This window comes from Narcine bancroftii, chromosome 1 (genome assembly GCF_036971445.1).
Source record: "Narcine bancroftii isolate sNarBan1 chromosome 1, sNarBan1.hap1, whole genome shotgun sequence".
Classification (NCBI taxonomy): domain Eukaryota; kingdom Metazoa; phylum Chordata; class Chondrichthyes; order Torpediniformes; family Narcinidae; genus Narcine; species Narcine bancroftii.
In genome coordinates, this window is record NC_091469.1 from 432043944 (window position 1) to 432061352 (window position 17409).

Below are 17409 nucleotides of genomic sequence, written 5' to 3' on the forward strand. Positions count from 1 at the left end.
CACGTTCATCTCTAAGATAATCTTTTCGGCCATAGTTTAGTTGTTTCACATCTTTCTCTTTTGTTCTAACTATGTCCAGGTAGGCATGTCTATTTTTCTCCCTCCCGAGTCTTTTCCTTTTACTTTCCTCCATGGTGGATCGTATCTCGTTTCCTCATCTGTACTACACTTTTCGTCCTTTACTCCTATTACCATTCCTTCAGCTTTAATTTCTCCTGACAGTGTTGTAGTTATCTTTTCCACTTCCTTAAATACACCTACCATTAATTCTTTTTGATCCTCACTGATCTGCCCCAGCACATTAATATCTCTGTTTAAGTTTTTAATGTTATCCTGAACCTTTTTCATGTTCCATTTCTGTATCTCTAACTCCTTTTCTATTTTCTTGGACTCCAGAGGGGTCTCTACATCTATTACTCCCCCTTCTATTTTTATTAAAGGGGCCTGTACCTCGTCTGATGTGTCCCTATTCCCGAGGTTCTTGTCACACCCCAGTGTCTCAATATCTGGATATAAGGGACGTGACTCCAGTATCCCATCTGGGGTGCCAGGGGCACCTTGTGACTCCACATATGCATAGGGCGGGGGTCTACAAGCTATTTCTACAGGGGCCATAATAGGTGGGTTATCAGGGAGACCAAATTCTTCGAATATAGCTAGGACATCGCGGTACTGCATCTCCTTGTCTCTCACCCTCTTTTTTGCTGACTCGCGATTAAAGATTTTGTTTTCTGTGTCCCGTTTTGTTTAATTGTATAAGACTCACTTATAAATGATTTATTGTCAGAGTACATACATGACATCACATACATCCAGAGACTATGAGAGAGAGAGAGAGAGAGAGAGAGAGAGAGCATAGCGAGAGAAAGAGATAGAGAGGCAGATACACAGAGCACAAGAGATAGAGAGAGAAAATGCCTTGCACTGGCCCCACTGGGAGAAAAGTCTTCAGATTAACACTTTCGTTTCATAGGTTTTAAAAGGTTCTCATCCTGTGATCACTGGTCTGGATCAGATTGGGTCTCCCACCACTGGGAACTATCACTCCTTCCTTCCCTCCCACCTCGAGTGAGCTACACGTCAGCCCACAATGTCTGCCCTGATCCCGCAATGGTGGGGGTGCGGGAAAGAGGGAGGGAGAGAGGATAAAACAGGATCCCATTTGATGCGGAGCTGGAATTGTGGGCACAAAATTAAAACCAAATTGTATTTCTCTGCCCTGCCCAACCTGGGGATTTCAGGGCAGCACCGCCACAGATTGGGATTGGGAGGGGGAGTGGGTGAGAGAGGAGGGGGGGGAGAAGAGAGAGAGGGGGAGAGAAGAGAGAGGGGGGGAGGGTGAAAGGAGGGAGGGAGAGAGCAAACCCGGACACTTCGTGGCTGGAAACTGGAAACAGGCACTTTTCCTTTCCCTTCTGTGTTTTGTTTCTTCCAGCTTATCTAAGCCTCTACGTTTTAAAATTTTTTTCCCTCACCTGTCAGGAACATCTCAGTGCCCCCGGGTAACCAACCCCTCTTCCTCCAGCGGTCTACACATTTTCGGAGCATTTTTTGTTTTTCCAATGCCGCATTACTGGTATTTCGCTCCTCTAATTCCTGATTAATTTCCTTAATAACTTGGTCAAAAGTCTTAGCAGGCAACTGTACAGCCAAGGCTGCGGGACCGCTTTCTAATGCCTGTTTTAATTTAGGTTTTTGTCCGTTTAGGGGATCTATGTCAACGAAAATTGCTTTTAAAAATGTCTCCTTGCAAGCTGGATGACTAATATCTTTTAAAAGAACAGTCTCTAAGTCTTGTCCTCCAATTGACTTCAGACTGTCCTGTATACTCTGATTGCTCGTTTTCCACTCTCTGTTTTCCCAAAGGGGTCTGAAAGTTAAATTACAACTAGAAAACCAAATATTTGGGCTATACTTTTGTCCTGTTTCCCTGTACCAATCTATGAATTTACGTAACTTTATCTCCTTGGTGATGTTGGGAATACCCTCATTTAACTTATCAAAAGTATTTCGAATAAACTGGGTGTCTCTTAGGAGTTTGTCAACTTTTTCATTAATATCTCCTACCTGATCCGGACACAGCTGTCGCAGCCTTCTGTCGTCGTTCTTGTTCACCAGGCAGGCGTCCCTGAGTACTTTTTTTGTTGTCTCAAGGTCTCTAGTGTCTGCTGTGGTATTCAACCACGGCGAATTGGGGAAATAAATTCTTAACTTCTCAAGTGTACAGACATTATCATACCTACCGGACATTTATAAGTCAGTCTCTCAGATACAATTGAGGCCAATAAGCCTGAACCTTTGTTTTCTTTCAAAGCCCAACCTTCACGTGGGAGATTTCTCCTCTTAATAACCAGTTTAGGGCAGAAAACTCAGGTCCTCAATTGTTTATAGACCACCTTCTCACTCTATTGGACTTTGCAACGACACAATGAAGACTTTTAAACTCTAGTAGTTTCTTGCGAAGCACTTAATAAATGTCATTCAAACACCTTAAGGACTTTTATCTTGTCTGTAATCACTTACGTGTTACAATCCTGGCATGCGACCTTCAATTGTGGTCGTCTAATTTGTCCGATCTCCAGTTCTTACTGACAATCATAAAGATTTTAAAAAAAAAAAGAGAATTTTGTTAAAACAGGCTTCTCTGGACCTTTTTATCAGCCGGCTGAGATGATTGTCAGAAAAAACAGAAACCGTCGTCCAGTGTTCACTCACCCATCACGTCGGGGTCACCAAATTGTTAGGTCTGCTTTGTTCATGAATGAGTGAGACAAACACCAGGCTGAGTCGAAATCAGGGTTCTTTGTTCTTTATTACCGGATTGTAACACTTGCGACTAAACATGTTAGTCGGAGAATGCATTCTGCCGTTATCAGCAAAATGGTGATTTTTTATACCCTTGGATATGTGCTTAGAACATCATCATATCATTACTTGTCCAATGACTAAAACTGTTGCTATCCTTTCCCTGCTAGCTTCCTGCCTCTCAATCCATCAATGTCTCTCTTATCTTGTAAGTACAAGGATGCATTTACATCTTGTTACAGCCCTGTACATTCCCATCTCATGATGTTTTACCTAACAGGAGTACAAGGACACCTCCCCTTCTTGTTACTGCCCTGTACAGGGTAACTCCCTACACATTCCCATCTCATGATGTTTTACCTTACAATAGTCACAGCTTGTTTATGGAGCACTACATGAAAATAATGGAAAAGAAATAAACTTTAATTGTCGTCCACAAAACAGTTGTTGGTTTGTTTTCAGGAGGACCATATCTCTGCGCGTTATCCCTATTGATGTATCCTTTGCTCTTGATCAATGATAATTTATGACAGAATTTCTGCGGGTTTTGGTTTATCAGGTTTAAGGATGCAATGTGTAGAGCTCTCTCCAGAATGAAAAAAATCAATATGAAAGATTAACTGCAACTAACAAGCCTTCCTCATTCTCTATAAACCGACATCAAATTGTGGTTGGCGCGGGACTACATGGCTGGAGCAGGTTATCAGGGCCCCGAAGTCCCACGCCAGTTGCCCCAGCCCCGTAGTCCCCCACCGGCTATTCCAGCCCCGTAATCCCACACTGGGGGACTGTCAGCTAGCGGGGAAGGTAGCTGTCGCCAGTGGGGAGGGTGGCTGTCACCAGTGGGGAGGGTGGCTGTCGATGTCAACAGCCCGCCCACTGCTAGGTACCTGAAAGCTGCTAGCTGTTGCTTTCAGGAGCCTAGGGCGAGCATTCTGAGCCAGAGAATATACTTCCCCGAGGAGAGTTAGGTAAGTGCTCCTTGGGGCCAGGTTCCCCACTTTCAGGTGGCCTCCCGATAGCCGCTTTCGGGTTTTTTAGGCGGCTTTACATTTGGGTATTCTGGCCATCTGAAAGCACCTTATGTTTCCCACTGCAGCAATTGTGGCTAAGATTGTGATGCCTGGATTGAAGCTCATAGAGTTGTATCATGGATATGTTGAAGCACAATATCAATTGCTATTGGCAAAACAGGAAAATAGGAGAGTGAATGAATATTTGGATGAAATTGTGTAAGAAATGGAGGTGAAAGTGTCGCTTCTTCTTTTTCAATGTTTTTATTGGCTTATCAAATACATGTTTCATAACAATAAAATAAAGTATTAACAAATCTTGTATAGCAATGCAAATAGTACTGAAACTGATGTTACATTAAAAACAAAGATAAAAAGAAAAACACTATACTAATTATCTAATTCAATTCCCTCCCTTTGGAGGCGACTGGCTAACATAAACAGCCCACTTCTAATAATAAATAAAAGGAAGGTAAACATTGGGTTCAAAAACCAAAAACTAGTTAATCTTACAAATTTTGGAAATAATTAAGAAAAGACCCCATAAAGAAGCAAAGTTAAGATTCATTTCAGTAGTGGAACATCTATTTTTTTTTCCAAAGTCAGTCATGCCATCATATCAGACAACCATTGATTATGAGTGGGAGGGACAGCGTCTTTCCATCTCATTAAGATGGCCCTTCTAGTGATAAGAGAGGCGAGGGCAACGTGGGATTGTGAAACCAGGCCCATTTATTCCAAAGAGAGCAATAAAAGGATTTGGAATCAAAGTAATATTAAGAACTAAAGACGAGGTACGAAATACCCCTTCCCAAAAATTGGAAAGAAGAGAACATAATCAAAACATCTGCTGCAGTGAACCTTCTTCAGTTATACATTTATCACATTTAGAAGAGAGATTAGAATGGAATTTAGCCAAATGAACTTTGGAATAGTGGGCCTGGTGTATTACCTTAAATTGTAATAATAAGAGAGGATGAATGTACTTGTTTCAGAATAGAATTCCTTGTAGTTTCAAAAAATGGCTGTTGAAAATCTTGATCCCATAATTTTTTAAAAATTCTGTCCAGGGAACTATCCTTAGAATTTAGAAGTAATTCATAAGGCCAGATGCCACCCCTTTATAATTGTTGAAAATTATAAATCATCCCGATCATATTAGGTTCTAGATTTTCAGAGAGCTTCAGAATTAAAGAATTTAAAAAGGTCCTAACATGTAAATAGTGAAACAAATGATGTCTAGGTTTTTTAAATTTGGTGAATACTTGTTTAAAAGAAGCAAGATTTTGCCCAGTGAAAATATCTGAAAAAGATTGGATACCACTGACAATAATTGCTATCTTGAACTGATGGTCAAATAAAAGGAATTACCTAAAATAGGACTAATTAATAAAAATCTATGGTACCCAAAATGAAACCAGATTCTCAATGTATGTCTAACAATAAAGTTATCAGTTAATTTGGAAGCCAAACAAAAGGTAAAGGTGCTTCAAGTATCAAAAGAAGAGAATATTTTTTAGTAGATTTAATTTCTAAATTAATCTAACTTAATGCATCTAAATTTTCCTTATGATTAATCCAAAAAGTAATATATCTAATATTAGCTGTCCAATGATAAAACATAAAGTTAGATAATGCCAAGCCCCCTTTTAAAAAATATTTTGAAGGAAAACTTTCCTATGATGGGACATTTATTTTTCCATATAAAAGAAGATATGAATCAAAAAAGGATTTGGGAATGAGCACCAGTGTGCAGAATATGAATGTATGCAAAATTCTGTGGTAAATCTCTTTGCTAAATTAGAAGCTGCCATAAAGGAAATTGGCCGTTTACAAAAGTGCACTGATGAGGCGAATCTTCATGCTTCATTACTCAACAGGGAGTATCAGAGATACAAAATGCAAGGGTCAGATCTTTCACAGCAGAATAGGGCGCTTTTGATGGAACTCAAAGATGTGTGAGGAAATCGTATTTTGCGTGAAGATGAAGTTCTGCTGACATAAGCAGTTCATCTGAAGCGATTTCTCAGCATCCGGTGACCTATCGTAACGTTGAGGAACTGCAACCGCAAAATCAACAGCTACAAGTGATTGTTCATGAAGTTGCTGATAACAGGAAAAGGAAGAGCAGGATAAAACCTCCACAGATTTCTGAACTTCAGCTGAATCTTGCGGATGCCTTGAATGAAATTTAATGATTTCGTGAAGCTAGAAGTCATCAGATGCACTGGTGGAAAGAGACTGGCCACAGAATGTAGATACTTTTGTAGTAAACATAGTATTGTGTTTTTATTTTTTAAAAAAAGGGAAAGATATGTGTGTAAATAAGAACTACATTTCCCAGTATACAATGCGCCAGAAACCAGAAGTGGCATATAACGTTGGTTGTTGATTGGAAGTCAGTTGGAAGTTGGTTCAACCAGCTCAAGGAAAATAAAGTCGGTTAAGCGTAAAGCCCACATAAAGTCGTTCTTCTTGAAACAACAAGCGTAACAGATGCCTTCTGACATTTTCCATTCTCGAAACGTCAGTCCTGTATCTTTATCTTTGCTATATAAAGAACACTGTTTGACCAACATTGTGTTTTTACTTCAATCATGATGTCTGCAGACATTCAAGTTTTACTTCTGAAATATTATGGCTTTTTTTTTCTTCCACAGATACCTGAATGTGCCTACATTTGTATTTTTTTTTTGTAATTTCAGTAAAGCATGGTTTAGCCACAGTAAATGTATAATGTCCAATTATGAGTTGCATATGTCAGGAAAGATCTAAAGGACTTATAGAAAGTCCAGATTTACAGCAATGATTTTTGAAATGAGGGATTTTACTTGGTGGATTACATGAAGAAACTGGGGTTGTTGTCAAAGGAGCAGAATATGTTGGATGGGCTTGGGTAGATGTATTTAATATTGTGTAAAATACCTAGAGAAACAGCACCCAGCAGCAGCGTAAAAACACCAGAGGAAAAAGAATCAAAAGTTACACCAGGAAAGACCTTTTAAACACAGAGGTTTATGTAGCAAATCTGTGCAGATTAGTTAGAAGCATAGAATGCTGCAGCTCAGAAAACAAGCCATTCAGCCCTTCTAGTCTGTGCTGACCATCATTCCACTCGTCCCAATGACCCTCCAGACCTCTTCCATCCATATATTTATCCAATTTATTCTTAAAACTTAAGATCAAGCCCACATTCACCATGTCAGATGGCAGCTCATTCCACCCTCCCACTACTCTCCGGGTGAAGAAGTTCCCCATAATACTCCTCCTAAACTTTTCCCCTTTCACCCTAAAGCCATGTCCTCTCATACTTATCTCCCCTATCTAAGTGGAAAAAGCCTACTCTCATCCACTTTATCTATACCTCTTATAATCTTGTAAACCTCTATCAAATCTCCCTTCATTCTTCTTTGTTCCAAGGAATAAAGTTCTAACCTATTTAATGTTACTCTGTAACTCAACTCCTGAAGACCCGGCAACATCTTAGTAAATCTTTTCTGCATTCTTTCAATCTTATTGATATCCTTCCTGCAGTTAGGCAACCAGACTGCAAACATGTTCCAAATTTGGCCTCACCAATGTTTTAAACAACTTCAACATAACATCCCAACTGCTATACTCAATACTTTGATTTATAAAGGCTAAGATGCCAAAAGTTTTCTTTACAACTCTGTCCACCTACGACACCACCTTCAGAGAACAATGTATCTGTATTCTCAGGTCTCTTTGCTCCACTTCATTCCTCAGTGCTCTACCATTTACTGTGTATGTCCTACCTTGGTTTTCTCTTCCAAAATGCAACACCTCACACTTGTTTGCATCTGCCATTTACTGGCCCATTCTCCCAGTTGATCCAGATCCCTCTACAAGCTTTGAAAATCTTCCTCACTGTCCATTACACCTCATATCTTTTTGTCATTAGCAAATCTGCTGATCCAATGTACCACGTAATCATCCAGATCATTGACATAGACACAAACAAAAATGGTCTCAATGGCACACAACTAGTCACAAGCCTCCAGTATGAGAAGCAGCCATCTACTTCCACTCTCTGTTTTCTCCTACACAGCCAATTTCAAATCCAGTTTACAACCTCTCCATGCATACCTAGTGTCTGAACCTTTTGAACTGACCTCCCATGTGGAACCTTGTCGAAGGCCTTACTTAAGTCCATGTAGACAACATCCACAGCATTTCCTTCATCTATTTTCTTTGTAACTTCCTGGATAAACTCTACAAGATTTGTTAAACACGACCTACCACGCATAAAGCCATGCTGACTGTCCTTAATTGGCTCATGGCTGTTCAAATACCAACATATTCTATCTCTCAGAACTCCTTCCAATAATTTATTGACGTCAGGCTCACCAGTCTATAATTATTGGTTTACTTTTGGTGCCTTTTTTAAACAACAGGACAACATGAGCTATCCTCCAATTCTCCGGCACCTCACCCGAGGCTAAGGACATTTTGAATATATCTGCCAGGGCCCCTGAAAATTCTTCAGTAGTCTCCCTCACGTCCAAGGGAATATCACATCCAGCACAGAGGATTAGTCAAACATTACTTGGTGAAAGGCAGCATCACCTTCTGTTCCTCCTTAATCTCCATAAGCTCCATGACACTTCTGTTTGTTTTCCTTCCTTTCTTATGTACTATGCAAGTTTCCTGAGTAAATACTGATACAAAAAAAAACTATTAAAGATCTCCCCCATTTGGTGTGGCAATGGATTTTTAACCCAAAAATTGCAGACAAATTTATTCATGTATTAAAATAAATGCATAAATTGGTGGATCATAAAAATGCTGATACAAATTGACATGGGTTGAGAAGAAAGTTCAAGCACGATCTCAGAAAACTTCCTTTGAATCACTTTGTTCTTTAGACGTTCTCTAATATATTTGATATGAGCACTGTGATTTCTCACTAGAAGTTAAATGTAAGAAATTTCTAACAATCAATAATACAATGACAGAAGATATTTTCTTTTTGATCTTTGACAAATTCAGGCAATGGGCTCAAAAATTACCTTATTTCACAAAATGAAGCTGATCAAAATGCGACTAAAATGGAGGTAAGGTTTTAAATATAGTTCTGAGCATTTTTAACACATGAATGATTATAATTTGTAGTGCATGATAGGGGTCTCTCTACAAATTTTAAGATATGTATGATGCATTGAAATGAAAAGGCAGCAGAAATTATTCAGATTCTTTCATGTGGGTCGTCCAACTAAGACCGCAAGAAGAATCCGATCGTGGCCTCATGGAATATACGAACTCTGTTGGACATGCTATTTCTGATCACCTAGTGAGGTGTATTGCATTTGCTGCTTGTGTGCTCAAGGACAACAGAGTGGACATTGAGGCTCTCCAGGGCCCGCTTTGTGAAGAGAAAGAAGAGTACACGTTCTTCTGGTCTGGCAGGCCGGAAGAGAAAAAATAGAGAATCTGGTGTGTGGTTGGTTATCAAGAACTGCCTTATATATGATTGAATCCAGACCTTGCGAATACCTCTGCAAGGAAAGCACCACCTCACCATAATCAACATTTATGCCCAACTCTGCCTAATCTCAGTGAAGTCAAGGAGGCATTTTGTAGCTGAAAACCACCATCAGTAGTGTGGCAACCTCCAACAAACTGCTGATGCTGGGAGACTTTAATGCTCGGGTTGGCAAGGAGTCCACTCTGTGGCCTGGTGAGATGTGATTGGACAGCAATGCATTGGCAACAGTATCAGTAATAGTCTACTGCTTTCTCGATGTGCACAGAATTCAAACTGTATTACTAACACACTGTTCAGATTGCCAAACAAGCTCAAATGCACATGGATGCATCACAATCTAAAAGCTGGCCTCTCATTGACTATATCATCACCTGACTATGAGACATCTCTGACATTCGTATCACCAGAGTTAAGCGTGGAGCTGAGTGCTGGTCGAATCTATGTTTATTGATCAAACCTCCATGCAGTCTGATTGCTGCCAAACCACCCAAAAAGTTAAACACTGCAAATTGAAACAAGTTGAGCGTGCTGATGTCCTGAAATCATGGAAACTGCACTAAGCAGACTGGTAATCCACTAGATAATATTACTGAGCACTGGAATGCTTTCAAAGAAACAGTCTACAGCACTGCCCAGGACACCTTGGGGAAAAATCAAGTGCAAGCATCAAGAGAACAACCAATCTGAGAAAGGCCTTCTGAGAGCTAAGGCAGTTGCACACCAAGCTCTTCTTCAACACTCAATCTCAAGTTCCAAAAAACATACCTTTTTGAGTGCAAAATCAACTTTGCAGAGGCAGCTCAGAGCTATGAAAGACCAGTGGTTGGCGATCAAGGCCAAGGAGTTACAAGCCTTTCGTTGACTGTAATGACTCAAAAAGCTTCTATGAAGCAATCAAGGTTGTGTATGCTCCATCAAAGCAAGGTGCCTCACAATTCCTGAGCAAAGACTGTATATCCACATAAAAAGATGGCAAGAACACTTCTAAAAGCTGTTGAATAGTCCAGGAACCATCACCGATGAAGCACTGGGCAGTGTACACCCTTGACCGTTATTGTTCAAGCTAGATGCTCTCCCTACTCTTCGTGAGGTCATCAAAGAACTAAAACCCTACAAATCACCAGGGCCTGACTGTATTACAGCCGAAATCTACCAGTATGGTGGTAACACACTGATATCATACCTGCACTCGCTGTTCATAAAGTTGTGAGGAGCTGCAGAACTACCACAAGATTTTAAAAATGCATCAATTGTGACCATCTACAAGAACAGGGGAGACAAGAGAGATTGCAACAATTATCATGGCAGCTCTCTTCTGTCAGTTGCAGGAAAATGACTCTTGAAGATCATCCTTAGACGTTTGGTGTCCAACATCAATGACAATATCCTTCCAGAAAGCCAGTGTGGTTTTCGAACAGGCCATAGCACAGTGGATATGATCTTCCCACTGAAGTAGCTCCAAGAGAAATGTGTTGAGCAGCAGAGAAGTTTCTATGTCACATTTGTTCTTCTAACCAAAGTGTTTAACACTGTTGTTAGAGATGGACTGTGGAAGCTCTTACCAAACTTTGGTTGCCCCCCATCCCTAACCAACATCATCTGTCAGTTCCACAAAGGTAGGGAAGGCTGCATCAATATGCATGGTGAGTTGTCAAACGCATTTCCCATCAACATTGGCTCAAAACAGGGTTGTGTTTTGGCTCCTACTCTGTTTGGACTATTCTTCGCTGCTGTTCTTCAGGATGCCACATCAGACTTGGAATTAGTGGTCTTCTTACAAATGAGGGCTGATGGCGTGCTCCTCAACCTCACAAGACTGAGAGCAAAAACAAAAGCTACAGTTTGCTGATGACTGTGCACTGGTTTCCCACTCTCTTGAAGACTTGCAGGAGATCACCAGTCGCTTTGTCAGTGCTGCTAAGAACTACGGATGACAAACAACCTGAAAAAGATGGCCCCTGGCTCAAGCTGCGAAGAACCAACTGTCCTCATTGATGATGCTCATCTCAATGCTGCCAACGCATTTTGCTACCTGGGCAGCACAATAACATCCTCAGCTTCTCTAGATGTAGAGATTGAGTCAAGAACCAGAAAGGCTTAATTTGCCTTTCGTCAGCTGAAATATTGGGTTTGATCACAGAACACCAAGTTGGCCACAAAGTGTAAGGTATACAGGGCCTTGCTATATGGATGTGAGACGTGGTGCCCATATAAGAGTTACATCAACTTGACCAACTACAGCAGCATCACCTACATTCTCTGATGAAGACAAGGTCTCCAATATCGAGATCCTTTTCGAGCTGGAATGCCAGCAGTTTCAACCTTGGTGATGTCAGTCCAACTGCACTGGGCAGAAGATGTCAGAATGCCTGATGGAAGACTTCCCAAAGATATCTTGCATGGCCAACTGTCCAGTGGTATCCGAAAACGAGGAGGCCAGCAACTATGGTACAAGGATGTTCTGTACAGAACCCTCAAGAAAGCTGACATTGCCCCATCAACAAGGGAGGATCTGGCTCAAGATTATTCACAGTGGACGGTCACCATCAGAAAAGGTGTGGACGCTGCTAAGGAAAAGCTCAAAGAGGCAACAGAGGAGTCACAGGAAGTGCCAAAAACAGAGCCATTGCCCCTCCAGGCCTCACCTGCCAAATATGTGACAAGCAGGGCCTGTCAAGGATCAGCCTGTACAGCCACTCCAGGATGCACATGTCAGACCCCACAAACTGACTGAAAGGAGCCATCATCATCTTACAGGATGGATAGCCAGGAGAAAATTAATGAAGCCATCTTCTAAACCTACCACTATAATAATTGCTTTCCTGTGTTTTTCCCTTTAAAGTTGTTGTCCTACTTCTGCCTTATCCATGGTGTCTCAACTTAGACTGGGCTCGTACCTACACATATAGTATGCTGTTGTGAATTAACATGCCAAAATGCCCTAAAAACCTGTACATCAATAAGACATGGAAAAAGAAAAATTGTATATTTTAGCATCAAGGGATAAAAACAATAAAAACCACAGAAACAGGCCCTGTCAGCCCTTCTCGTCTAGCTCTGTCATCCATGAACCTGTCCAAATTCTTCTTAAAATTGAGCATGCAGTCACCACTTTATCTGGCAGCTTGTTCCACACTCCCACCACTCTCTGTGTGAAGAAGTTCTTCCTCATGTTCTCCATAAATTTTTCCCCTTTCTCCCTAATCCATGTCTCTGGATTCAGTGGAAAAAGCCTATTTACATTTGCTCTGTTTATATCCCTCATAATTTTGTAAACCTCTATCAAATCTCCCTCATTCTTCTATGCTCCAGGAAATAAAGTTCCAACCTCTGAAGTCCGGGCAAACATCCTAGTAAATCTTCTCTGCACTCTCTCTACCTTATTGATATATTTCCTGTAGTTAGGTGACCAAAATTGTACACAATGCTCCATAAATTGGGGAACAGGTCTGAGAAGAAGAACTACTTGGCAGCAAGTTGAAATCGTATTTCATTTAAAGGGTAAAAGAACCATTGCTGGAGTTCCTCAGGGTATTGTTATAGGCCAAAGTCTATTCAATGTTCTTTAGTGACCTGTGTTCTATCACAAGGAATGTGGCAGGAAGGGTACAGCTGCCATTACACTTGAAATTCCATACCTTCCAGGATCAAGATCGGACCTTATCCTACACTTTAAAATTTGCTTCCTCCAACATATGAACTGCAAGGCTGCACTAAAATTACTTTGATAACATGTCCCTAACCTTCACTATCCAGAAAAACATATCAGGTGGCAAACAAGTTCACCAGAAACTAGTTCTCTTCCAAAGCACATGCTTCCTAGCTTTGAATTATTGACATTCCATCTTTGTATGAGGTTAAATGTTGGAACTCTGTGCCTAACAGCACATAGGGGTTACCCAGGGCCAGATTAATGTAGAAGCCAAAGTAGCATATGCTACGGACCCCACTTTTAAAGGGCCCCCACATTTATTACAGTACTATGAATTATGAATCTAAACATTTTCATTCTTATCATTGTGCAGCAGCTATGAGAAACTACACTGTGTTAAAAGCCCCAATTAAATGTGGTAATTGGCTAAAAATCACTAGCTTTAAAGTTAGAAATTTTATCTTATTATCACCCCTTAATCGGGGTTATTAAAAAAGACTATGGGTGTGTTGTATCTCACAGCCACTGCAGGCTGCCCAATTTGCAAATAACCTTCACTTCAGTCAGCTGGTTGGTTTTGTTCATTTATGTCGGGAGAGCTGCATGCTACAGATAGCCATGAGTAGAGCCGGAGATATTAGACGTCATTATGGTTCTGGATGTGCAAAGCATAAAGCGAAGGAAGGAAAAGAAAGAAGAGACCAACTTGTGATATCAAAACCACAAAAATTAACAGAAAATTTTGATGTTCATGGTGTTACATGATCAAACCAGCAACCACAAAGAAGGCATATCACACAGGGGTAAAGATGAAGAATTACTTCACTTTATTAACAAAATTTCACCTTCAAACTTTAATTCAAAATCCCCCCCCACTTTATAACAATGCCCACTGGTTAATGTACAAATTTCTATAATAGTGTAAAACTAATAAGTTCCCAGCCTAAATATAACATATGTAATCAAAGTCTGTTATATTTCCAACCAGCCCACAGAAGAACAAATTAGACAGAAAACAAACACAAAACACATAAGGCTCACAAAACTTCGCTTACAATCAAAGTAAAGATCATAAACAAAATTTAGTTTGTTTGGTAAACTGAAGCCAAAAGATCTTTTAGAGAGAGAGAGAGCACAAAATTCGAAATTGTCTTCTTGTGTTGCTTGCTGAGAGAGGAACAATGGCTTGGTCCAGATCCTTCTGGTTGCCTTTGGAATGTTCATCCTTTTTAAAATGCCCAACATTCTAAACTGCCTCCCAGACAATGACTCATGCTTGGGCCTCCTTCCACTTCACAGCTTCTAAGTCCAGAAATTTCTAGATCATCTTCTGCACATGCCCAGTCTGTCTCCCACTCTCTGCAGTCCACCATCACTTTAGCTCTCAGGCAAACTGTCATTTTTTAACATAAAACTACACAATACATAGGTCAATATACAACAAAGAAATCTGTAACAATGGTGATGGTGCTATAATGGCTGAATCTGGAAATATAGAATCAAGTAGTACCAATGCGGTAGAAGGCCTACAGCAACAGCCAGCATCCATTGAATACGAAAGAACAAGTGAAAAGAACAAGTTCTCTATTGATATCAGTGAATGGCAAAACAACCTAGATGATTATGATTGTGAATATTGGATAGCCAAGGGAAGTGATGAACGTCAACATGCTAATAATGACTTCTCTTCATCCATGTGATTGTGTGACAATGAAAAGAAACCTTGGCCCTGTCAGAAGTTTTATTTTACACATTTATAAACCCATAAAGCAACATGCAAGTAATTGGTTATGCTATGCAATCTATTATGTCGACATGAAGAAAGTTCCTCTAATAGACAAGATTTAATTTCACTGTTGATGCAAAAAAACAAATGTTTACATGTCGATTCCCAACTTATGAAAGAAATGGAGACTGATCAAAAGTAGTGTGGCACACTTCTAGAGCGAATAATTTAAGTGGTGAAATTTTTAGCATAATGAGAGCTTTCATTTCTGAGGCCAAGAGAAACTTGTCCGTGAACTACTCTTTGCAGACGATGCCGCTTTAGTTGCCCATTCAGAGCCAGCTCTTCAGCGCTTGACGTCCTGTTTTGCGGAAACTGCCAAAATGTTTGGCCTGGAAGTCAGCCTGAAGAAAACTGATCCTCCATCAGCCAGCTCCCCACCATGACTACCAGCCCCCCCACATCTCCATCGGGCACACAAAACTCAAAATGGTCAACCAGTTTACCTATCTCAGCTGCACCATTTCATCAGATGCAAGGATCGACAACGAGATAGACAACAGACTCGCCAAGGCAAATAGTGCCTTTGGAAGACTACACAAAAGAGTCTGGAAAAACAACCAACTGAAAAACCTCACAAAGATAAGCGTATACAGAGCCGTTGTCATACCCACACTCCTGTTCGGCTCTGAATCATGGGTCCTCTACCGGCATCACCTACGGCTCCTAGAACGCTTCCACCAGCGTTGTCTCCGCTCCATCCTCAACATTCATTGGAGCGCTTTCATCCCTAACGTCGAAGTACTCGAGATGGCAGAGGTCGACAGCATCGAGTCCACGCTGCTGAAGATCCAGCTGCGCTGGGTGGGTCACGTCTCCAGAATGGAGGACCATCGCCTTCCCAAGATCGTGTTATATGGCGAGCTCTCCACTGGCCACCGTGACAGAGGTGCACCAAAGAAAAGGTACAAGGACTGCCTAAAGAAATCTCTGGTGCCTGCCACATTGACCACCGCCAGTGGGCTGATATCGCCTCAAACCGTGCATCTTGGCGCCTCACAGTTTGGTGGGCAGCAACCTCCTTTGAAGAAGACTGCAGAGCCCACCTCACTGACAAAAGGCAAAGGAGGAAAAACCCAACACCCAACCCCAACCAACCAATTTTCCCCTGCAACCGCTGCAACTGTGTCTGCCTGTCCCGCGTCGGACTTGTCAGCCACAAACGAGCCTGCAGCTGACGTGGACATTTACCCCCTCCATAAATCTTCGTCCGCGAAGCCAAGCCAAAGAAGAGTGATGAAGCTGTTGGTTCTCCACATAATGGAAATTACTTGGGGATTTTAGAGTTACTGGCCAAATTATTATAAACTTTCATCAAGGTTGTAACTTGGCACACTCAACTGCCTCGCTCCTAGCCCTGGCCATCCACCCCCTCCCCAAACTCCCAACGTGGCAACAGGTGTGCAGTGCTGCCGGAGTTCACTGGAGCACTTCTCTGCCACCTGATCGGGCCACTTTGGAGCCACCATGGTAGCTCGTGGAGACGGGACAATGTGGAGCAATGGCCCTCTTTGTTATCCATCATCCCTCATGTAGCTGGAACTGCTCTGCCAGTGTCAGCGCCAGCGAAGCACAGAGCGGTTCGAGCTGCATAGGGGATGATGGGTAACAAAGAGGGCCATTGATCTCACATTGAGCCCAGCTGCCAGCGGCTGCTGTAAGTAAGTTTTGTTTTAACAAAATGTAGGCCGCAATTTCAGTGTAAGTGTTGGTACACCACTGACCTACTGCAGGGGGAAACCTCTGTACCTGCAGAAGAGCATGTTAGACAACACCTGGCCAGCTTTCAATCAGCTGACCTGATCACCCTCCGGGATATAAGATAGAGCCGGCCCTTCGAAGACTCACAGAACTAGCAGCAGCACTCCTCACAACTGACTTTGTGGAAGTTTATGTCGAATAAAGCCTGTTGTACAGTCTTTATGTCTTGTGTGTTTGCTTCTGTCCGATAGCGCACCACAGTAAGTGTAATGCTTCCCCCTCACCGTGCATGTGCCAGCCGGCACAATTTAGGGCCCCTTTAAAATTTAAGCTACAGGCTGTGCAATTCTTAATCCGGCTCTGGGGCTATCTTCACCACAATGACTGCATTGGTTCCTGAAGTTGACTCACCATAACGTCTGAGGACAGATACAGGTGGGCAATAAATAAGGGCTTTACCTCTAACAGCCCTCATCTTGGGAATGAATAAAGAAAATCTTTTGGAATTCCCTCTCTAGAGCTGCCTGCCTTTCCTCTTTAGACCCATCTCTTTATGATTTAGACGCCAATCTGCCCACTGCATTTCTGAACAAATCAATTATTTTCACTTTTGTCTTGGTGAAAAATCTTTGAAGGTCAATATTTTTGTTTATATTAGTGGTTTTCAAACTGCCCCCCTAAATTCACATTCCACCTTAAGCAATCCCTATCCCATAAGTGCTCCGTGATTAGTAAGGGAATGCTTAAGATGGTATGTGAGTGAGAAGGGAAGGTTGAGAATCACTGCTCTAGATCCAATTGTTACTGAGATATTTTGCTTGAGAAAAATTGTCACCTTTGCCAATTTCCTTTGGAGTTTTGAAACCGTGCACATAATGAGTCAATTAGGTACAATTTAAACAGTGGTTTTCAAATCTTTTTCTTCCCACTCATATCACCTTAAGCA

The 17409-nt window shown here is 41.4% G+C and overlaps 1 protein-coding gene across 5 annotated transcripts in view; it reads left to right on the plus strand.

The window, feature by feature from the left end:
• The window catches only part of LOC138751659 (ubiquitin thioesterase otulin-like), a 50488-nt gene that overhangs the window by 20251 nt on the left and 12828 nt on the right, over positions 1 to 17409 (plus strand). For all 5 annotated transcript variants that reach the window (XM_069914231.1, XM_069914233.1, XM_069914234.1 and 2 more), the window contains exon 4: positions 8829 to 8893. In XM_069914231.1, coding sequence (XP_069770332.1) covers positions 8829 to 8893 — 65 coding nt within the window. The remainder of the gene's footprint in view (positions 1 to 8828; positions 8894 to 17409) is intronic.